This window comes from Drosophila arizonae, chromosome 3 (assembly GCF_054131065.1).
Source record: "Drosophila arizonae isolate 15081-1271.41 chromosome 3, UAZ_ARI_1.0, whole genome shotgun sequence".
Taxonomy (NCBI): domain Eukaryota; kingdom Metazoa; phylum Arthropoda; class Insecta; order Diptera; family Drosophilidae; genus Drosophila; species Drosophila arizonae.
In genome coordinates, this window is record NC_142923.1 from 28,709,166 (window position 1) to 28,734,216 (window position 25,051).

General features: G+C 40.0%; 1 protein-coding gene across 11 annotated transcripts in view; it reads right to left on the bottom strand.

The window, feature by feature from the left end:
- The window catches only part of sick (sickie), a 328,412-nt gene that overhangs the window by 37,556 nt on the left and 265,805 nt on the right, over nucleotides 1-25,051 (bottom strand). For 6 of the 11 annotated variants that reach the window (XM_018002837.2, XM_089463438.1, XM_018002834.2 and 3 more), the window contains 6 exons: nucleotides 10,901-11,502; nucleotides 10,698-10,842; nucleotides 9,396-9,698; nucleotides 9,217-9,243; nucleotides 3,726-4,129; nucleotides 3,423-3,574 (listed from right to left, as the gene is read on the bottom strand). In XM_018002837.2, the coding sequence (XP_017858326.1) occupies nucleotides 3,423-3,574; nucleotides 3,726-4,129; nucleotides 9,217-9,243; nucleotides 9,396-9,698; nucleotides 10,698-10,842; nucleotides 10,901-11,502 (1,633 nt within the window). Of the gene's footprint in view, nucleotides 1-3,422; nucleotides 3,575-3,725; nucleotides 4,130-9,216; nucleotides 9,244-9,395; nucleotides 9,699-10,697; nucleotides 10,843-10,900; nucleotides 11,503-24,428; nucleotides 24,945-25,051 lie in introns of those variants that run through there. The other 5 variants (XM_018002841.2, XM_018002835.2, XM_018002840.2 and 2 more) reach the window with 2 other exon arrangements.

Consider the following 25,051-nt stretch of genomic DNA (forward strand, 5'->3'; position numbering starts at 1 on the left):
CGTTAGATTGGAAGCTATTCAAACCGCCCTCGTATAAATTAACTAACTAATTTTACAAGGTTGAAATGAGGTATTTGAAAGTCGCTACGTATTCAAGTTAAGTTTGAAGAACTAGTTCAGTTGATTAGTTAAGTTTAAAGAACTAGTTAAAGTTATAAACCTTATTTAAGTTAGAAAAGCTAGTTCATTTGATCAGCTTGAAAAACTCGTTCATTCTATTGCACACTTAAGTGAAGTTTGAGGAGCTAGCTCAATTGATCAGTGAGTCCCTTATGTTAAGCTTGAACAGCTAGTTCATTTGATCAATTCGATAAGCTTGAAGAACTAGTTCAGCTTAAGAAGTAGTTTTGTGATTCATATGTGCTTTTTCATCGGATATGGTAACCTCGTTCATAAACGCTGCGTATGTGTAACGACAGTGTAACTGTTCAAAAGAACGAAGAGCTAGCTCAGTGGTTCATCTGTGCCTCTAGAATTGATAATTCGACTCCCCAGTACAACTAAATTAGCAGTTCATCAAACTTCTACTCAAATAATCACATTAACCGATGGATAGAACATATCGTTCCGATGAAAAGAAAACGAATTGTTCATACCCGATCGCCTACTAATGTAAAAACCTATCTTAAATATAAATTATACCAAAATTCTAGTCCACTTGAGAGTGCCTTCTAGGGTTTCACCTAAGCGTTACGCACTCTTTAGTCAGTCTCCAAGTCAAGTCTTTCTCAGGCTGCAGCAGAGTCGACCCACTTCGAAGCAACCCACATAAATTCTCAGCTATTCACATATCGTTGGGTCATCAAGCAGGCAACCCGCCCCCACCCCGGCTACCCCACTCAATGCCATAAAAGCGCAAACGCCGTCCAGACATAACTCCGTTGCAATTTATTCTCCTCTCCTCGCTGACTTTGTCTCAGGCAACAAGCGAACGGCGAAACGCATTTCATTGCCATTCTCTGTCTCGCATGCTCAGCTAAGTAGAACCAGTTGCACCCGCTGCCGCCTGCTCAGCTATTCTGGAGGCGTGGCGGCATTTTCATGTTTTCCATGATCGAATGCCGAGCTGATGCTTAGTCGCATTTATCGATTCGCGCGCGCCATAAATTAAGCGAGATACCCTGTAATCGCTTCCCTGTATTTCCCTTCAATGAACTGGCAACAGCTTGAAACCCCTTTCCAGCAATTTATAGTTCAATAAAAAGACTCATTTCAGATTGAGAATCCGTCAGAGCCGTCAAGCTAGCAATTTGCACGTACGCCTCGACCTTGACACCAGCTAACCCCACCTCAGCCCCCAGCCCAATGCAATAGCGAAAGTCATGCTGGGACAGATTTATGCTGTCTGGAGAAATGTCTAATAGATGTCTGGCTCACTCTCTGTCTGGCTGACCTCTATAAATTTGATAGCTGAAGGCTTGTGCCCATAAAGGAATTTACGACGTAACAACACGTAAAGTAACATAAAAATCGTTGGCTTCCTCTTTCCCTCTCCCCCGTTCATTGCCTTCTGCCTGATGAAATGCAATTTAAAGTTTATTTCATTTGTGAGCCAAAAAATTGTTGACGAGGTATTCGAGATATGAGCGCATCCAGCAGGAGACGCAGCCAACAACAACAATGAAATCAAGTGGCGCTCGGTCATATGGAGAACATTTTTCCACTGACTGAAAGTAGGCAAAACTTTTCTTAGGTTCTCCCTCCAACCACCTCCTCCCCTCGACGTGACGCGACGGCTTCTGGAGCGCAGCTCTTGCTTGCAGTCCATTTGTCTCAGCGCCTGGGAAGTTTATCAGACTTTGCGTGACTTTCGTTGACAACTTGAGACACAGCCAAAGCAAGGGGAGGCGGGCGGGCTGTGGGGCGTGGCAGACAGTGCAGACATCCTAGTTGGGAATATGACGCAAAGGCAACGTGGCGTAAAAGTTGCGCTGACAAAAATGCGACTCGACGGCGACGCCGATAAGCGAACCGAATCAACGCTGAAGTGCGCCAACATTCTCAGCAGTCGATAGCAAGAGAGACAGAGGAGTAGAGAGGGGGAAAGAGAGAGCATGAGCTGAGCTATGCTGCAGCAATTTCAACTACCTTGCAGCAGCCGCAACATTGTTACGCAGCCCTGTTCGAGCGCATTCTTGAGGCGCGCCCCAAAGCAGGCAATAGAAATGCGCAAAATGTTGCAACAGCTGCCGCCAAGTGTTGCAGCCTTTTTACGACTGCTGCGGCTGTGGCAGTGGCAGTGGCAGCGGCAGTGGCAGCAGATGAATGAGTCCCCTGGCAATTGGCCAAGTTTGCGACAGTGTTGTAAAGGACTTGTAAAATATATGCTGATCAATTATTTATGGCCAAACAATGAGCGTTTAAGAAAGGACTTGGGCTACCTGAGCTGTTGTAAAGGTGAGCAAAGAATGTTTTCCTTCATACTTAGTTTACAATACCCAACTGAAGTCTGGCAATGTGAAAAAGGCTGCAAAGATTTCTTTATGTTTACACTCATTTATGGAGTTACAGGGTGGACCTTCTCCAGGGCCGAGTCAATTTGTTTCAGGAGGCGAAAGCGCGTAAGTCACTTTTATATTAACTTTATTTTCTAATAAATACATTTTATTAGAGGCTAGAGTTAAATAATGATGTATTTGGAATGCATACAATATATAATTATTTGATATTATAAAATATGTATATCAAAAGGCGAGAATTTATAAGAAAGCATCGTTTCATACCTTTCACAGTGATATGTATTTAACATTTGATAATAATAATAAACAAGAAATTGTTTAAGAGTCTACTACAACTCCATAAGAAATAATAATTCTTTATGGGCCCGTCTTGAAAATTCAGATATATTTGGAAAGATTCAAGTATCTTTTACAACTCTTTTTTGGTGATGGCAAGAAAACCTTTAATCTATTATTGTATCATGTGATTAAACTAAGCTATTCGGTAATTACTTTAAATTAATCGACGAATAATAATCGGTCATTAATCATTAATCATTAATCAAATGATTTTTTGTTGGAATAATCGATTATGGTTTCAATTAATTGCAACCCATTTTGTGATATAATTATGTGTATCATATGACACATAGTGTCATCACTACCCTTTATCAATGATTCTAAGGGATGAAGAAGCGTTGACTCAATCAATGCAATTGAGATAACTTAACAATGCAAATACGACAATCAACTTGCTCTAGAGGACTTCCTTTCCGTCATATACCCACAATTGAGGCACCCTTTGGTATAGAAACAAAGAGCTATGCAGCTAGCATCCAAAATATCATTTGCTCATGCTCTACCTTGAGAACTTTCATGTTGTGGACAAACTTTATCTCATATCCCTGCCATCTTTCGCAGGTTTAGCTAACGACAGGCGAGAGGCACTCAACCGTATTCGAATTTAATAGTAGCGCTACTCACATTGGTTGACAGCTGGCTGCTCAGGCTGAGCACCTGTTCCCGTGCATCCTGCAGTTCGCGCTTCAATCGCCGTATTTCGTGCGCCTGCCGCTCCTCCGCCGAGCCGTACAACGAGCTGCCGCCGGATAGCAGCGAGGCGGCGCTACCATGAACTGAAAGAGGTGTAAAGAGAGGGCAGTTTTAGCATTTATCCATAGCATAAGTACAGTGAGCACTCTGTCAACGAGCAATTCATATCGCTGATCTCTTTTGTTTTTCTCCGTTCCTCTTAGCTAGGACCCACTGTAGCTGCCCATAACTCACCTTCATCATTCTTTTTGGGATATGTTAGACGATGTGATGCATTGCTGCCGCCATGTCCGGCTCCTGCTGCCGCAGCTGCCACCGCTGCCAGCGCCGCCGCCGCTGTGCCATGTGTGGGCGACAGCGCAGTCGCCGCCGAGGCGAAGGGGCCTCGGTTGAGGGGCGTGGGGGAGGTGGGCTGACTCCAGGCGACAGCTGCAGCTGCCGCTGTCGCAGCGCCGCCCACGCCGCTGCCCCCCTGCGCCTGTGCATGAGCCTGCGCCTGAGCCTGGGCCACTGCGGCGGCCATTTGGGCGCTGAATACTCCGTTGGTGGCGCCCACCGGCAGGCAGTAGTACGGCTCTATTTCGACATCCCCGCCGCGACTCAGCATCGAGGGATACATTTTCTCTGATTTTGTGGATCTGCGGGTAATTGCAAAAGGCCAAAGCGAAATATTTGATTAGTTTTCAGATCTTGTTAAGGGTGTGGGTGTGGGTGTTTGGGTGTGTATGGCTATTAATATGACAAAATCTCATACGAATCGGACATCCACATTTATGATATTGACAAGCAAATTGTGTTGTTCGCATAGGCAAGAGCAACAGTGAAACAATGTAGTAATTTAAGCAAATACCAATAAAGTTTTTGAGGAACTGACTGAAATAAAAAGCTATTAAATTAAGGAATATAAAGTATATACAGTAAAATGTCATAATTTATAATGCAAGTTAATTGACTAACTTCAAGACTTTACAAGTGCTTGAAAATTAAAATAGAATAGATAGAATATCGTTCAATTAATTAATTAAATAAAATTTTTAAATGTTTTTTTCTCCAATATATATTTATTTATTAAAAAGTGCATTTTTGTCTATTATCTCTTTTGAGTCCTTAAAAATTTCAGCTACAGTTCAGCTCAGATGAAATATAGTGAATATTTTGACTAGTGTCTTGAAATAATTTATTAAAATCATATTTAATGAATGAATTGAAATAAATAATATTTAATAAAAATTTTTAGATCTCAAAGTCTTCTTTGTCATAGCTGAAAATTATTTTATGTATGGGTTTATTCACTTCATTATTTATATTTGTCATCTCAATTTAGTACTATATGAATTGTATGTATTTATAGAATATTCACAATATATTGTAACATAATTAAGAATGAATGAAATTGATTAAATTTTCCATCATGAGTAGTTAACAAAACTATTTCAGCCTGTTGGCAATAAACAATTTATTCTGATACAATAAAATACATGCAAAATAAATTATATACTAAAAAGTTAATGTGCATGCATAATTGTAGTTTATAGTTGAGTAATGCAAAGGCCATTAAACATGGGTTGATGACAAATAGTTCACTCAATATATTTAAGCACTTCAAAGGATTTTAACACGCCATGGAAATTTGAAGGCCGTAAAAAGTTAATAAATGGCATGCAAATAGCTCGTAATTGTAAATCAAATATAATTCAAGCAGGTATCATTCGTTTAATGAGTTCTTAGCTCAAGGCCTGCATTGTTCATTTGCGGAATGCCATCGAGCGTTAATGCAGCTTGTTTTGCACTTGCGAAGCTAAACGCTCGCTGCTCCAATTGCCCAAAATATTTTGGCCGACACAGTCGACCACAAGATTGTTACTATGCTCTGTGGTGTTTGGGTATGCGTGTGTGATCAGGTGGTCCTTGTGGTGTGTGTGTGTGTGTGTTTGCCAGACGCTTGCAAATTTCCGTTGTGGTCTGTGCAGTTTATTAGGCCAATCTGCACGCAATCAGAGCCGTTGCATATTTTCGTACTCGTCGCAAATTTCCGTTTAATTTTCGCCGGCGACAAATTGACGTGAGTGAATGAGTGTGCGTGCCTGCGTGTGTGTTGAGAGAATGTGTGTGAGTGCTGATAAAGGCATAAGTGAGACAGACACATGCCGCTCACATGACAAATCCCTCGACAAATTGTCATATAATACGTTACACTCGGCGAAAAAAGGGATATAGTTGTATATGCAGACTGAACGTAGCTGTAACTGCTGCCAAAATCAATTTGAATTTAAACTAGTTTTTAGATAAGGTCTTTCTTCATTGAAGAAGAGTAAATATATATGAAATAACTGATTATCAAATAAATTCTATAATAAGTTTATCATCGTAATATTATTTTATTAAATTAAAAGTGTAATATCAATTAAATAACTATAAGACTTAATTTATAGAAATATTTTCGAATCTGCATTTACAAATAAATCAAAATGTTTGCACTATTCGATATAGTCCTTCTTAGCATTTCACACCTTCAGCTTTTCTCTGAGTGTACTCATAAATCTGAGGCGAATGACCACAGAATTCACACTGGACTACAAAAAAGGGATAGCTGCTGCAGCGGGCCGCAGGGCAGGGACAAAGTTGGACAAATCTGTGCCGTCCGAGTTGTTGCCTCGATTTACTGGCTCAGCTTCTCTATGCCACTGCCACTGCCATTGCCACTGCCACTCCTATGGCCACTGGCAGTGCTGCCCCTCAGTGCTGTTAGCTGGCATTAATGGCATTTTGTCATTTCGCATGCAAATCTAATATTACGTATACGTCATGTGTGCTCGCCAAAGCTTCTTCCTGCCTGCCCGTCTGCCCCTCTGCCTCTGTGTGTGTGTGTGTGTTTGTTTGTTACGGGTTTTCTACGCTTCAGGGCGTTTACTTAACGCTCTGGGGCTTTTGGCCAACAATTTGTGTCTGTTGGCTCCGCTCTCTGCTCTGCTCCTGCTCTGCCTTGCTTTGCTTTGCTCGACTGTGGTGTAAAATTTGATAACAAACCACCAAAACTGGTTGCTCCTGCTCTAGTTGCCGTCGCTGCTGAGTTTCCACTTGCCATTTCCTCCTGCATAATTGATGCATTGAAAGCAAGAGTTCACTCCTCAACGGCTGGCATATTAGTTCCCTTGGCAAACAGCAAGTTCAACTGTGGGCGGAGTGTGAAAGAGCTGTTTCAGCAGATACTAGCCAAAGGACGTGGGCATAGAGACTTGGGATTGGAGTGTGGTCCAGCGATAAAGCATTTTTCCGTTGTGCTAAATGTAGCTTCATTTTTCTTCTGCTTTATATTCCATATCAAGACTGCATCAGATGAAATTAATGTTTAAACTAGTTTCACATGTGTGCAGATTATGTGAACAAATAACCAACTTAGCAACTATCTATGACGAACAGGAATTAAGTTTCATGGTACCTTGCATGAGAACTACATTTTTATCAAAACAAAATTTTAAGCAAATAGAATCTAAATTTGAAGCTATTGAAGATGCCTCGCTCAACCAAATCGGCTGAAAATCGCTTTAGTTTTCACAATAACAAGTCAGGAAGTAAGGATATGAGGGGAAAGAGAAAGATGGCAAGAGGGTAGACAGAAGATATGGGCTTTACATGGGAATATCATTCTGATTTCCTGCTATAAACAGTTTAATAGTCGCAATTTTATGATAATAAATATATAAATCTTAAAAGTACTTAGAATACTCTAAAAAATTAATATAAAATATATAATAATAATTATATAATATATTTATGATAAAAAATTGATTAAAATTAAATTTTTTAATTTTGCTAGCTTTAATGAAACTTAATTTAAACAGAGGTAAACTAAATATTTTAATCTCGTTTTTCGAATCTATTTGACGCCCAGTTAAATTTGCTTTTTCACCCAAATGTATCTTTATCTTTATCTCGTCGCATTACAACGTTGTATTTACCCTCGCTGCTTTGGCCAACTTGCTTTTTTGCTAGTTGTTGTTTTTTTTTTTTTTTATCACCTTTTGCTGGGAAACATTTTTTAATGAAGCACACCCAGCTGCAGGGACGACTGTCGACTCGTCGACTGTGAATTGCTGATGTGGCCAGAATAAAGTTGAAAATATTAACAACAACAGCTACATCGACAACAACAACAACACTCGACAACAACAACAACACTCGACATCGACAACGAAATGGCAGCCCCCAGGCACAACTTCAGTTCAGCTGCGGCTGTGGCCGTGGCTGTTGCAGGGCCAAGTCAAAGGTTCACAAACCTATTGACATGTCAAATAATAATCCCTTTTGCCCCCCTTCCCATCCCCGCACTCCCTCAGCGACTGCCCTGCGTTGTTATTTACACTTATGTGTCGGGCTTTGCCCATTTCCACTATTTCGTTTTCCATTTCGTGTTTCGTTTTCATTTTTTGCACACTTTGCTGTTTCACCCAACTTTCAAATTGTCTGTTTGCCTGCTGTGTCTGTTTTCTCTTTAACTAGCTGAGCGCACGGGCTGTCGCCTTTCGCTGGGCCTCACTGTAGCTTTAAAATATGCAACGCGAGACATGGCAACAGCAAGCACTTGTCGAGTGCCCCGCCTTGCCCGTAATAGCTAAACTATTGCAAATTGTTTGCATACTTGCAGGCGTGCACGTGAAGAACAAGCTCATTAAGCACACACACACACACACACGCGCACAAGTATTCACACACGCAGACATACTCACACGTCGGCATGCAAACTGACAGGCAAAGAAATTTGCGAGAATTCAAACAAATAGTTGAACATGTTTGTTTGTGTACTCCTTAAAGCTAGCTTATATGCGATTTATACAAAAAAAATATAAAAATAAAAAATAAAATAAAATAAAATGAAAAATTAAATAGATTAAGAAAATCTGAATTTCAATAACATATGAAAGATTATATAAATATAAATATATACATATATATATATTTTAAATTATCTTTATGTTAAAGTGTTGCAACTTTCAAATAGCAAAGTAATTCATTTAAATTTTAGTTTATATTTCAAATAAATAGATTGAAATGCATATATTTTAAAAACCCCTTTAAAACCATGTAATCAATCATATTTGTATGAGAAATTGTATGGTAAAATTTGTATTTCAAAAGAAGCTAATGGATTTTATGGGATCTTGTACTGCAATATATTGATATACTAAAAGGTTTCATAAATTGGATCTCTCCACGACTTCCCTTCTGTAACTCTTAATTAATTTATGTAAATATTGCATACACTATATAAAGCTTATTCTATGTACATATCTGATGTCATACTGATTTCTTGTTTACCTTAATGCAAAACTAGATTAACTAATATAATATAGCCCACATAGACTACAAGAGCTTATTGACTATACGTTTACTATACCAAATGGTGCAGACTGCATAGCCGACTATAGCTTAGGTTATTAGGAATCCTACGTCTGAAACCAGACGCCTGTTACAGCTCACATCACACACGAACATATTACATACACACACACACACAGACATTGCAAACGTCTTCTTTTTTTTGAGGAAGCTGTAAAGTGTGCAAGATGCAAATGTAAATTGCAAGCGGCAAAGGCTTTTAAAGTGCGAGACAAGTGCGACGAGTGCCGACTGAAGCTGATTGTTTGCGACATTAATAATGGGCGTGGCACACACAAATACACATGCATATATACAGAAAAGAGTGGAGATTGTGAGGCAAAGTCACCTTGGATATGTCCGTTCTTTCAGATAGCTTTTAAAATGCATTAAAAGGTTTAGCAGAAAATGGAAGTTGGTAGAGAGTTAGACAGAGATAGATAAAAGAGAGTGGGAAAGAGATACAGAGAGAGAGGGCGCTAATACATGCTTCAATCAAATGCAAATTATGCACAAAGGGGAACTCACCTAATGCTGTTGCTGCGATTCATGCGCGGGCTCTGCACGTAGGGCGATTCGTTGCCTTGCACTGGCATTTGCCCCACTGTGCCGGAGCCGCGGTTGTGCAGCATCTTGTGTCCGTGTCGAGTCATTGCCGGCGAGCCAATCTGCATCTGGTCGATTGAGTCGCCGTCGGAGAGGCGACTGCCCGCCGTATTGCTATGCTTCAGCCACATGGCGTACGAGCTGTACTCGGGCTTCACCTCGGCGTAGGTCTGGGTGTCAGAGAGCGAACCATCGTGACGAGTGCCGCCGCCACGTGTCGAGATTCTATGCGGGGTGAAGAGGAAATAACATCATGTGAATAAAGATATTTAACTGTTGAGATTGCAATTGATTCATTGATTGATATTGATTGATGCAATAATTGACTTGATAATAGAGTGCTGATTTACTGACTTCAGAAAACTTATTGGCGACTACAGATATTATAAATATCTAAATGTTTTATTGTTAAATCAATCAATCTGATTGACTGTCCCTTAGAGTGTTCAATAGATTATTTGATTAACAACTAACTTTTAAAATGAACAACGCTTTGACCAAGTGGCCAATTGATTGAGTACTTTGACTATTCTTCTCATTTATTTACTAAGTGATTGATGATGTATATATGTCAATATAATAATACTATACTTTGTATATATTACAATTGCTTTATATATATTGTGGCTAAAATATTGATTGATGATCTGTGTAGTTACCATAATATTGAATTTTCTATTTACATATATGTATATATTACATTTTCCTTATTTATATTATGATAAAGCCATGCAATGATTGAGGATGTGCTTATGATTTACTATGAATATTTGATTGAAAGACTAACAACATGCTCGCTTTATAGATGATTGATCATTTATGATTGAAGTAAATAACTTTGGCTTTTAGTTATTAAAGGTTTTGCTGACTGGCTGATCTATGGATTAGCTGTTTTAATGATTTACTGACTGACTTAGTCTGACACATAGGCTTAGGACTGGCCAATCAATAGCCTGCATATTAATCGAATTAATATTAAAATGATTGACATAAGTGAAAAGATTGACTGTTGGGTGTTGATTGACTGCATATACAGACTATATATCCAATACATGATCAATTGCATTGAGTAAATAATTACTGATTGACGGTTGGATGGCAGCTAGTTTAATTAAACAAGCTAATTGATCAACTAGCTAGCCCTATCTATTTATTAATGTCTTCTACCCAGTGGTAAGTACTTCCTTATACACATTGAAATATCTTTAATCCCAGCAGTCTCACCTGTGCTGAAAGACGTGCATGTCGCTGCCTGGCTTGGGCAGACTGTGCGAGCCCGTGGCCAGGCGCTCCCGTATGGACTGGCTCAGCTGCGTGGCCGTCGGACCCGTCAGCGAGAAGCTGCGGTGCTGCGTGTTCGGGGGCAGCTCTGAAAGGGAAAACTCAGATGAATAAATGGGACCCAGAGAGGGCGTCTGTCCACTCACTGTTCATGTCATTGGGCAGAGTTTGAGTGCCGCCTGTCACCTTGCGGCCGCTGGCAGTGCGCGGCACCGCAGACACGTGGGCGGTGCGGCCACAGGGCAGGCCGTTGACCATTCCCTGGCCACTGCCCACGGCCATCAGCATGGCTATGTTCTGCTGCTCCGCCGTGGAGGCGATGCTGCCATTCGCGCGCTTCACATAGCCAAAGCTGGGCGGCACGCCCTTGGTGCGCGACGAGGAGGCCGACGGCGAGCTCTGCTTGGAGGAGCTGCCGCTGCCGCTGCCGCCGCCCATGCTGCGACGCGACGGCGAGGACTTCTCCGACTTGTCCGCCTTGTGTCCATTGAGCGGCTCTGGCATTTTGCTCCAGTTGTCGCGTCCATTTCTTGAGCCCGGCCGATGATGTGGACTGCTGTCCATTTTGCTGCTGCTACTGTTGTTGTTGTTGTTATTATTGTTGTTATTGTTGTTGTTGTTGATGTTACTGCTGTTGCTGTTGCTGTGATTGGTGCTGGAGCCGCCGCTGGAGCTGGCCTGGCTGGCCGCCGAGCTGCCGTTAGCAGCGGTCCCAATGCTATCAAGCGAGCCGCGACTGCTGCGAATGCTGTGCAAGAGAAAAGAGAGAGAGAGAGAGAGAGAAAATTAGAGGTAAAGTGGCAGTTGGCATGGTAAATAGGTATATATGCTAATATATGTATATTAATGCTCATGAATAAATTCTCTCAAAGTCCATTCCGTCAGTAGAGGGACACAAATGATTATTGATTATATATTGTTGTATATCTGAACTTGTCAATATACGTTTAGATATGATGATATTGAAATACCCTCAAAACTTATTTATAATACCATAGCATGGTATTTTAAATATTTAAGATATATGCTAATATTATTCAACTATTTAAATATATATAAATAAATATATTTCTTAATTTATTAAGTTTATCATTACTCTTTGAAAATCATATCTCCCAAACTTTATTATTATTTTATTTGATCACGATCTTTAGAATTTAACTCACAGCTGTGATTACCGTGATGCTGAATTGGGGTCGAGACAAGTGATATGAAAGCAGCGATTGATTTTATAGTGGACTAATTGTAAATTTAAAAATTTCTAATTTTAGTTCATTAATGTCATAATAAATATCCTGGGGACCAGAATATTTGTCGCAATCACCGTACGGGCGCTATAAGCGGAGTCAGAGCCGGATTCTACGGTATTTAACATAGTGGGCTACCAAGTAAGATTTCAGTCCATTATGGCCCACATTGGCCTACTCTCGTGTTAATTTACCTTTTCAACTGATTCTCAGTTATATTACACGCTCGTAATGGACTCGTGAATTAGGGTCAGCTATTTCGAAAGGACTCTCAACTACAGAGGCCTAATTGTCTGGCTAAAAGAGCTGACCTCAGCTCAGCTCAGCTCAAACCCCAGGCCTGTTCATGGGGATGGCTGTCAATTAAAAGCGGCAATTACACAAATATGTTGGCCACGTCTGACTACCGACAGTGCCGGCAATAAGTATATGCCGCCCGCCCACCGAGCACGTGCTGCGAGCCACTGCATAAATTAGTGACTAAATTAAAAATTACACAACAACAATTTTAAATAGCTCGACACGAACGCTAACAAACACCTAAAAACAAAAACAAAAACAAGTAAGAAAGCTCTAGTCGAGACTGCTCGACTACGAGATCCCCTGAACCCTTGGAGTGCTAGCTATTTCAATAATTTTTCGCGTCTTTCAGCTTACACAAGAAACACACACACATACACAAACACATACACACACAAGCACCCACGCATAAACACGCACGGGCTGCAGTGTGCGCTTACTATGAGAACTTAATTGTTTAATAACTTTTTTTATGGACGTACGATCTTCATGAAACTTTCAGATTATGATTATAACATGAATATGCATGTAATTGCCAAAGCACAAGTCTCTAGTATTTGAAATACGCGTTTTACAAAAGTGAGGGTGAGGGGGTGAATTTAGAGGTGGGGGGTAAATTTTAACAAAAACCGAAATTGTATAAATTGCATATAGGCATATATAAAAAATTTGGAGACTCTAGCAATAAAGGTGTAGAAGATATAATTTTATAACTGGTTTTCGATAAGGTTTTTCATCGATAAAAAAAGATCGGGATGAGTTATCGAATTTTAATGATAAACTCGATATCCGCGCTGTAATTACGAACATTTTACAAAAAATTTGAAGTCTCTAGCTCTTATATCTTCGGAAATCGACGCGTTCAAACATACGGACAGACGGACAGACGGACAGACGGACAGACGGACAGACGGACAGACGGACAGACAGACAGACGGACAGGGCCAAATCAACTCAGCTCGTCACCCTGATCAAGAATATATATACTTTGTGGGGTCTGCCACGCCTCCTTCTGCCTGTTACATACATTTCAACAAAACCATTATACCCTGATTTCCCATTTTCAATGGGTTCAGGGTATAATAAGCTAAAACACGCTAAAGCACACCGCGGGCCATTTGTTTATGGCCTTTTGCAGCTCTCGTCGCCGTTGTTGCTGTTTGACTGGCCAACCAAATTACGTTCTGTGCATGAAATTAGTTTACCATTGGTCCGAGCTGCCGACTCGAGGGGCTTTGGCCAAAACAGTAAAGGCCAACTGAGCCGAAAGCCCGCCTCGAGCCGGACATGCATGGAATTTGCTGCTGCCACAGAAAATATATTACGAATGCGTTTCTGCCAGCAGGATAATATAGTAGGACCCGACAGCTGGGCAACGCACTAGCAAAGCCAGGCAGGCACTACTCGAGGAAGAGGTAGAGTAAACTACTTTTAAACACAAAAGGCATAGACAGGCGAATAAAATATGGCGAAGAGCAACTGGAGCGTTCACTGACATACAGTGCAGCCTCAATAGAATTAGTTATTCTGTGCAGCTAAAGTAAAGCAATAACATGACTAAATAATATGAGTATTCGTATATTTGAATGCCAGCTACTGCGTAAAATTCCAGGTAGGTTTACCTTTTTGTGCTCCAGCAACATTTCAATATGTTGTACCAATATATTTCATACTCTATCTTATGCACAAATATATTTAAAGAAATAAGTACATTTAATACATATATCCCGTGTAAATATATAAAATTATTTAATTATTTAAAGCTTCCTCTAAATGTGTTTTATTTCAGTTCTGGCTACCCTCTCCTTCCTCCTAGCCCTCTTAACGTTTATTAATGGCATATCCCTTGCCCGCCTCCTGCTGCTTTTGATGACGTCTGCTGCTGTTTTTTCGACAGCTTTTCCAAATTTATGCGCCATTTTCCTTTTGCGTTTCGTTTTCCGCTGGGAATGGGAATTGGAATGGTCAGCTGTTGGGTTTTTGTATTGCATTTCAAATGAATTGCAGCTTAAGAGTTCAGGCGAGTTCAGGCGCAAAGCATGTGCAATATACAATGTATGCGACATAGGTATATGTGGTACACTTGGAGAAAAGGTCGAGTCTATCATAAATATGAAAGAAATTTTAAAGAAATTCCCTCATTTTATCAGAATATTCCAATTGGAACGTAACATCTTTTTAGTTTCACTTCAATTTATAGCATTATCAGTTCGTATGTCTTCTTTCCCTAAGTGTACATTTGTTGCATATAGAAATTAATATATTTGTTTTTGTTTCAATTTCCTTTTTCTTTTTTTTTTTTTTTTCAGCTGGCAGTTGTCTGTCATCGTTTGAAAGCCACTTGGGTTGGGGCACATGTGGGTCATTTGCCAGCGCCACCAACTGACGTGGCAATCGTTATTGATTTTACCGACTTACAGCCCTCACCTGCCCCCACCCCTACTGCTGCCTCTACACCCTTCTTTTAGCCCCCCCTTTTGCATATTGAGTGTGCGACAATTTATGAGCTTTATGTGTCACTTCTGACGCTCACTTTCACTCTCCCACACATAGATACACTCACACACCCACACACACACACACATTAGGGCAGACAGTCACGCATATTTCCAAGGGCTGCCTCTCACTCTACTCGACTTTTGAGCACCCTTCCTGGACTGGACGTCTCAGTTACAGCTCGTTTCTCTTTTTTCCGTTTCTGCTCTGCTTCTTGTTCGCTGTTATTGCTGTGTGGTTCACTCACTCCACTCCACTCCTCTGCCGCCCTATAGAGAGCTGGCATATCTAAACGGTAATTGCTTGCCAAGGCGTAGTTGCGTTTTATGGCCCAGACAGCTGTTTTTCAGCACCCTCCGCATTCCGGCGGGTTCATTCACGTGCTTAAATCATAGCACACTATTCAGCGGAAATTGTAGAGCTCTTAAAGCCGTCGAGCCTCATACCACAATTATCTAATTTATCAGCCTGCCCAGTGCAATTAAATCAAAAGCGCATAGATCTAATCTCTCCCTCTCTCTCTCGCTCTCTCTCAATCCCTCTGGAACACCAACTGCTTTAAATTGCCTTTATTAAATTTTATGGCGGATGACGAACAAAAAAAACCAAAGAGAAAAGCCAAAAAGTTGGCGATTCGCTTTTTTCGCTTTTTGCATTTCGCGTGCTTGGCCAAATCAAATTTCATGGGGCAATTGAGAATATGAAATCCTATTCAACCCAGCCAAATGAAGTGAAAATATTGTTAGCACTAGGAAAATAATGGTCAAACAAAACACTTCAGAGCAATGCGCGATAACTGGACTAAAAGTCCAAATTAAAGTCTATAGAGAATTTATTTTTTAAGAATTGAATATGAATTCACAAATTCTATAAAGAATTGGTCTATATTCCCTTAACTTTATGTCAAAGATAAGATCGTAAATTTAAGCGAATCGATAGATATGGCATGCCAGTCACAAATTTATGCGTTGGCTAATTTGGCGCACCTATCCTTTTACCAGTTCATTCTGCTTTCTCATAATTTATTAAGCATTTGCCGAAGAGCATATTTGCCACTCGAGAGGCCGCTGGGCCGAAGGGATATGGATATTCAAATAAATTGTATTATTTATTCGAATCGGCTGGAAGGCCGACACGCCCAATTAGTTTTGATATATGGCCATTGAGAATGTTGCAGTAAGCGGCTTAGACATCAAGTTTGATCGTTGACTCTGGGCCCATTCAATACAATCCTTTGCCTCACTAGCTGCTGGCTCTTTGGCGCTGTTGTGCTCGCCTTTTGTCATTTTAATTGAAAGCGTTGCCCATTCACTCAGTCGCCCACGCCTTTGTTACGCGTGAAGAGTTGAAGCAATTGTAGTCGTTGCTTTTGGCTGGTTTATTTGGCCAACGTCTAAGCTTCTATCGGTTGGCTCCATTGTGTGTCAATTCTCAGTCTGTCTGTCTGCCTTGCTGCCCTTCAGTCGCTTTCCTCTTCTTCCTCTCTTTCTTTTTCTCAATTGCACGCCTGTTTGCACATTCAAGATGTGCCTAGAGCCTGAAGCTTTACACTTGGCTGCCCAGCTGTGTGGCACCTCACAACTACACGCGCAAATGGAACACTTATTTCTATATGTTCGCGCTTACGAATTATATAACTCGGCGACAGCATCGACTGAACGACTTGCATAAATGATTTCTGCAATTAACGCCAAATAAAAATGAAGCACCGGCGCACGTGGCGTATGCGCAATATCCACAGCAACATTTTACTTCTCTGCTTCCTCTACTTTTTCTTTGTGATGCTGTTGTTGTTGTTGTTGCTTTTAATGTGCTGTAATTAGCGCCCAGCTGACCAAGCCGAAGCCCGCGTCAGATTGCATCCATCATAACGCCAAAATTTCGTTATGCCGCAAACAGTTTGACTCGCAAGTTGTTGAACTGAAGTTGATGTCAGAGTGACAATGTTTCATAAATATTTAAAGGCAACATGAGGACAAAGTGGATCTGCAATCTGTTATAGATTACGTTCTTCTCAGAAAACAATAAATAAACAAAAGAACCTTCAAAATGTAAAAAATAAGTAAACGCTCCGAGAAATGCTGCATAAATATGGCAAGGCTATTATAATACCCTTGTTAGCATTCAGAATGGATGCGATGAGTATTAAATTACTGGAAAGATAAACCCAAGCATAAGTAAACACGCAGCAGCTTTTTTGTTTTTTTTTAGCAATTCCTAAAAATTTTAAATGGTGCCGGTACCGGGAAAAACACACGAACTGCGAGGGATATATCGACCTGACTGCGAATATTAAAATTATATATTTGGCATGTTCTTTAAATTATATACATTCAAATATCTGAGTATATGTGGTATAACCTATTCTTTACTGCATAAAAGTATATTTTCATTTAAATTAATATTTAATAACCAAACATGAATATATTTGTACATATGTATATCAAAAGTATTAGGAAATTCGAACTATTTGCAATTATTTCATGTTTCATATCTTCCTAGCTTCTTATTCTCATCGACTTTTCACAATTACCTTAGTAATTTGTAATCTCAACTGTAAGATGTCAAAAATATCCCTACAACAATGTCACCAAAAGCTGTCCAATAGAAGGAAAGCAGACAAAAAGAGCAGGTACAGCCATATTGCTAGAAAATAACGGGACTCGGCATAGAATATTAAATTATCAACATAAAAGACTCATAATATAAATATATATGTGCACGCATACATACATACATATGTGCATATGCATGTTTATGTTGAGTATCCCTGAAGATATGCATGTATGTATGCATAGTACAGCTGCATGTATATCCATTGCATTCACACCACTAGCACTATTGCTATTGCTGTCGCTTTCTATTCCATTAAACCCAATAGTAATGTAAGCTAGCAATGAGGATGGTATCTGCTTAAGAATTCGATCAGCTATGGATTCTAAATAGTGCAATCTAATGCAGCACCTGTATTATCATCATGTATTATATTTATATACCGTGAACCTCTTTAAAATGGATAATGTATGAAACGTGATGTTTATAGGGTATCCGAAGTGCAGTCTTATTTTTTGCACAGGATCTCGTTACTCATTTTGTTTGCCGTGCATATGGGGGAAGGGGCGATTTCGATTAACAAAGGCAGCTGCACTTCCGCATTTGATGGCCTACATGCCGCAGCGCCATGCCGCCCTTGCGGTTGGCCAGTGTTGGTAAATGGCCGCCGCATTTCATTTATTAAAACTGTCAACAGGCGTTAAAGTAGGCTGACTTATCAGCAGCAAGGCCGGAAGCACGCACACACACAGCTAGGTGCCCCGCATACCCCGCATACCCCGCATACCCCGCCGCCTTGGACTGCTCTGTGTGCCTGATAAAATGTTATGAATGGAATTCCGACAGCTCTGTGTGTTAGGCACATTAATAAAAGTGTCGAAGCTGAGCGTTGCCAGCTACCAGGCAGAGTGGCTGGGGGTGGGGAGATGGCGAGGCGTGAACGGTACACGGAATCTCCCACGCACGCAACCTTCAGCAGCGAGTGCTTGTCGACGCGATGTTCGGCCTTGCAACGGCAAAGCCTGAAGCGTGCAACATGGGATAACAACAGCTTGTAGCCTTTTGGGCAACATATTTGCCACATTTGCAACATTTGCAACATTTGCCTGCTGACTGTGTCAAGGACCGTGTCGATGGGTAGACAAGCGAGCCAGCCAGCGAGCGAGCGAGCGATGGAACGGCTAAAGAAGCAGGCTCATAATTGCTGAAAGAAAAACAATTAAGCATGCTCAACTAGCAGATACCCTGTGTGGACAGTAAGGGAATTGAAAAAGGGTGGGTAGATTATATGGAGGATATATAGCGGATATTCGCACTAAGCTCAATTGTTATTGCTAACTAAAAGACATCCTATACAAAACTATAGAGACTAGATATAGACTGAGATTATAGATTCAGATAGATAACTCCACTATGAAATCAGATCTTACAGATTGAGAGAATTATATTAAGTTGGCCTGTTCAGCTAAGAGATACTCTATGCAATCTTGTAATCAGTGCAACAGAATACTTTAATATAATTCTTACCAAAGTAAGATGTGTCAAAAAGCAGAGAAGTAGAGATATGGAAAGTATCTTTTACAAAATATACTCCAACAGTATATATATTTGATTGCACAAAAACAAGCAAATATACACCGATGGCATAAATATTTATACAGAAACAATATGCTCTCAGGCAGGCATATTGAATGCAACATGAATGGGGGTAAAGAAAAGAGAAAAACTGGAATCGAGGAAAAAACAATAGGTAGAGTGAGTGAGGCATATTTGTAGGCGCACATCAATTATAAAAGTGCCAAAAGAACGAGCGGCAGGACGATGGCGAGAAGTCCTTTGGCTGCTGTCTTGTCGCAATTGTTTGCCTTTTACGACTTCCCAGCAGCCATTGACAGTGGCAATAAATTATGGTTTGGGCAAAACAATGACTCTGAAAAATCTGTTCTTCGTTTCAGCATTCTTTTATATTTTCTTCTTTTTTCGTTTCGGATGAATCGTGTGAGCACAGTAGCCATAGAGCCATAGAGCCATAGACGAAGCTGTAAAGGCGTCTCAAATACTTGACTTAAAGCCTCCAGTCAAGTGAGATACGCTGCAGCAAACACTCGACGCTCTCGCTTCAACCATTCGCGCTCTCTTTCATTTGCTCGTGGACGCTTAGAACTTTCTGTAAAAGTTTTTCGAAATGAAAATTCCAAGACAGACAGCGTGGCATCCAGTCTTTGAGCAGTCGCAAATGCAAATTAAATTAAACACCAAACTTTGCTAATATGCTAAGCCAAACTTTAGAACAACCCTTAACACGGAAAAACAAAAACAAATAAAACCAAAAAAGAAGAAAAGGTTTACCCTAATGACTAAGAGTTGAGTTTAGCCCATTTAATTAAACAAGGTACAAATTACATGAAACATGAAAGCAAAGTTTCGCCAAAGCACTCGAGAAGCCAAGCTATTCGCTTGCCATTAGCGTAGGGAATATAAAGTATCGATACCTAAGAGATACGCCGAAGATTCCCCTTATAAATTTTAAGCTTCAACTTTCTTAAATACAGCTCTTAAAATTTAAATTAATACTGAGCTAATACAAGTCAAGGTGTCTCTATATCATATACTGCCTATTTGCTTATCAAAAGCATGGGTATTAGGGTGATTTAATGATTCTAAAAAGTTTATAAAAAAAATCATATTTAAAGACGAAGAGATTTATTTCTTATTTGATAGTAAAATTTTATATAAGAAACATCGGAGCCTGAGTTTACTGAAAACTCACTAAACCTGCTTTCGCTTTCTGAACATCGGTTTGACTTCTATCATCCAGTTATCTCATAAATCAAATTTTGGTCAGGAAAGATCTGTATTTCCATTTGACATTAATTGATGAAAGCCTACCACTGTGGTACATGGGAGATATTAGAAAATATATAAATTGGAAAGTCCCTTATATTGTACGATATATACTCCCAGCAAGACGGGCCTTGAGTAAATATGGCAACATTGCACTAAAATTTTATGAAAGACATCAAACAAGCAATTAAACTTTAATTCAACTTGATATCGAAGGAGAAGTCACAAGTTATTGTCTCGCATTTCGATCTATTGAAAAGTCAGGCCTCATTAGCAGTTGGAAAGTGTCGCAGAATCAAGCTATAAATTGCCAAGGAGATTGCATATTGTGTTTCGGTTTAGAGTTCATTAAAGTGCAATGAACTTGTTACGTGACAAGGCTGTAGACCTGATGGAAATGGGCATGGCCAGGGCTGTGGGTTATACTTAAAGAGGGTGCACATTTTGGGGTCAGTCAGCTAGCGAGCCAGCTACCCTCTGGCTAGGTAAATGGCACTTAATTTAATGTTGAATTTATGGGAGACAGTCCGTGGCTAATAAAAACGCCTCACAACATAAAACGTCCATATATATGTATATATACAAAATATATCGAATGAGAGATTCACACAGGACAACAGGAAAATAAACAGGCTAGAAATGGGTTAAACGAGTTGGCCTAAAAACATAAAAGTTTGCCGCAGTTGAAAACGCCGCAGCGTAAACACTTTGCATGATTTCTGGCCATAGAAGGATTGCAATATGGAGTAGCCTATATACATACATATATGCAGACTTGTCTGGAGACTCCTTTCGGATGACTCACATGCTCTACGAAGCACATTATGCATTCGTGAAAGACGAAGAGAGAGAGGGAGAGAAGGGGTTAGAAAGAGAGGTCCGACTGCAAGCACTCTTCACACTCAAGACTCAAGACGAAAATCGATGGCGAAATGTGATTACCTAGCAGAATGGCAGAGAGAGGCGTTAGGAGGGCCTTGCGTGACGCCTTCAAAGGCGAAGCGTCGTGTGTACAAACAAGCTAAGCTACCTCTAACAAATGAGTTTATTAATGAAAAGCACAAGCAGCTGAGCTCAGCCAGAGGTGAGACGCATGACACAGAGTGGGCGGTACTTAGGTTGGGTTAGGGGCTCAGCTAGGATAGTTCAGGCTTCATTTTGATGAGGACATGTTAATTATACGTTCCTCGCACTCAATATGGGCTAAGCTTTTCGAACTCGAACTTCTAAGGCATAGTCTCCTTCTGTTCTAAGGAAATGGAATCGTGTGCCCAGGTAAACTTTCTTCCAAATCGTATTATAATTAATATTTTTTGTATTTAATTAATATGAACAAGTAAGAAGGCTCCAGTCGAGACTGCTCGACTAGGAGATACCCTGAACCCTCCAAACTGATATTCTAATCATTCTGGACTTCTTTTATGCACACATACATACACATGCACGTATAAGCACGCGCTTTGCAAACTGCGCAGCTAGCAGCGGCTGCGCTTGGGCTGCACTGCAGTGTGGGCAATATAACGAGAATTTATTTGTTGAATAATTTCTTTTGTAGACATACGATCTTAATGAAACTTTTAGAGCGTAATCATATGGCTTAAATGTGTGTACATTTCAAAGCACAAGTCTCTAGTACTTGAAATGCGTTTTTTACAAATTGGGGGCGAAGGGGGCGTGGTATCCAAAATCTGTAAATTACAAAATCTTTGTATCCATTAACTTTATATACAACGCAAATTTGAAGTCTCCAGGTCTAAAAGTGTTCAAAATAAGCTGAAAAAACATTGTCGATTTTTCGATTATTCTCGATAAAAAAGTTATCGGATGAGTTATCGAAAAAATAAAGCAAACTTGTACTGCCTATGGTATACACGAGTATGCTTGCCAAATTTCAGCTCTCTAGCTCTTATATCTTCTGAGATCCTTTTGCTCATACGGACGGACGGACGGACGGACGGACGGACGGACGGACGGACGGACAGACGGACAGGGCTATATCGACTCAGCTCGTCGTCCTGATCAAGAATATATATACTTTATGGGGTCTGCGATGATTCCTTCTGCCTGTTACATACTTTTCACAAAACCATTATACCCTGATTTCCCATTTTCAATGGGTTCAGGGTATAAAAAGTTACAAACTTTGAGCTGAACTTTTCTATAAGATATGAGCGAGTTTCCATTAAATCTATTATTAGTGTTCAAGTGAAAAAAGCCTATATCCTATATGTTAATATGCTTTACAATGTGAAAATGAAAACTTTTGCTAATAAAAGAAATGAAAATGATATAATGTTATAAATTAAATTCTCGGAACTTATAAAACCATGAGCTACACCTGAAAATACTTAATACAATTCAAAATATACTTTATAATTTATTCATAAGCAAGGAAACTATTAATCAAATAAGTATAAGCTAAATAAATTTTAATGAACTATATTTTTCTGACATTAAATGACATTAAATGTCAAATACGTAAATCAGTATTAAGAATTTCGGTTAATAAATACAATGAATATTGGATCCACAACTACTCTCGATTCCACCTTGAATCTATGTACATAGTTGAGTTGACCTCCATGTCTGAAACACTTATAAAACAGCTGCTTCATGTGAATATTTTGATATGATGATTTTTTTTTAGACAGATATTTCCTATCCTTTAATTATTATTATGGACATTTTCATATTGTTGGTTTGGTTTGTTATACATTGTCGTATTATAATTGTCAGGATATTATAGTTTCATGTGTATCCGGACTCGAAGGTTTTTAAGTAAAGGAACTTCAAAAAAATTTATGTATGAATTATATCAATGTGCATACACCAAAGTCAAAGAATTGTTTTGATCAATTTTGGTATAATATAATATGTTTTTCTTCTTCTCATTAAATTTGCAGCTTTCAAATTCAAAGATATTGCTATTTTCCAGCACTACACGTAGCCGAAACTATGGAATATCCTATGATGAATATCAGCTCTCTCTGTAACTTTTAGTCTATATTATTATATTTATTATTTATTTAGTCTATATTATTATACAATACATTGGCACTTAGGCTTCCAAATCTTGGTTCGTTTCCATATTAGAATCTCAAATCATACTCTAAGCGGTAATTACTTGGCTTAGGGTCTCTGCACAAAGCAAGGAAAGCGGCTCGTGCCATGGGGCAACTGGCACCACATGCTGCCCTGCGGCGCCACAAAGGCTTAGCCCGCTTAGCCTCAGTTACATGTTGCTTACCAACCTCTCCCCCTCTCACACTCTCTCTCACTCTCTCTCTTTCTGTATCACACGCTCCACTGACACCTGTCTCGCTCGCACTCGAGCAGCGAGGCGTGCGCTTAAAGCCGCTTAGCTCATTGTGAATTCAACTAAAGCTGAGCAGCGATACAATTTAGCTAAAACCCGGCCGGAAGAGCTCCACGGGTATAGCTGGGAGACAGTCGCAATCGAGAGTTGGCAGTTGGCAGTTGGCAGTTGGCAGTTGGATGTTGTTAACCCACCTATGAGTCAGCTTCGGTCTATAAAACTGCTCTAAAATATGCACAAAATGTTGGGCACCTTCTCCTCCAGCTCGACTGGCTTTTGCCTGCTGTCTGCTGCCTGTTGCTGGTTTATGGCAAATGCTGCCCATTTCTCGTCGTTTTCTCTTGCTCTGTTTTCTTTTTTATATGGCCACAGGACTTGACAGGCTGACAAGCACATATGTGTTTAGGTGTGTGTGCGTGAGTGCAGGCAAAAAGATTTACGGTCAGCTCGATTTGAAATTTGAAGTTAAGTAAAAGTAAAACTAAAGAATGCACTAGTTAATATTCTTTTTGCAATGGTCCAAAACAATCTGTATGAACTGAAATTGAAATATATTATGGCAATATTAGTGATTTTTCAAACTTGGAGTTACTTCAGTCAAGCTAGCCTATGGGCGACCTATCCCTATCAGACCATGATCCTATGTCACCTAGCGCTGATGCATGGCACACATGAGTGGACTGCTCTCCTATTTGTGTTTGCACGGACAACCCTTTTGGCCCCTTGGACTCCTGTTGGCCAGCCAGCCTTTGTAAACAGCAGCTGTTGGCAGTGCAAACACAAATGTTGGCGTAAACAAAAGGCTCGGGCCGGGAGTTTAATGGCCTGCAGCAGTCATTGACACAGCTCCATTTGCCGGCCATTCGAGCGGGCATCTAGTCAATGCCCAGATGCAGCTGATTGAGTTCGATTGATTACCTCTTTGCCAGTCCTAAAACATGTTGATCCACTGCATGCCACAAAGCGCCTCAAAGTATGCAGCACAAAGCTCGAGCCGGAGTATGAGTAAAAGCAATAAGCGCGAGTATCACAAAGTAAATTTGGACTTAAAATTATTTCATTTAATTTAAACAGTTGTGTAATCACTCAAACAATTCACTAAGCACATAAAGATTTTTGAAACTTATAATAAATGTTAAGTTGAAAATGTTACTAAAAATATTTAATGAATTTATATTTATTTAATTTAATTATATTTACACTATTTATCTGATACATGTTTCATATTCGAATTTACTTTTAGTAATTATTGCACCATTTCTAAAATATTTTATATTTTATTATTTACTGTAATTATTAATTTATTTATTTAGTTTTGATTAGTATTTTGTTGATTCACGCCCGCAACATTTTTTTAAATTTCGGCAGCAACCGCATCGCCCGAGCGTTGAAATGCGTTTTCTGGGGTTGCGTCGTCGACTGAAACTGAAAACGCACGAGAGGAACGAAAATGCCAGTTCGAAAAACTCGTTGAAGAGAGCGAACCAGTTCGAAAAGTGAGCAGCAGAGCGCGCCCAGTCAAGAGAGCGCGTTGCAAAGAG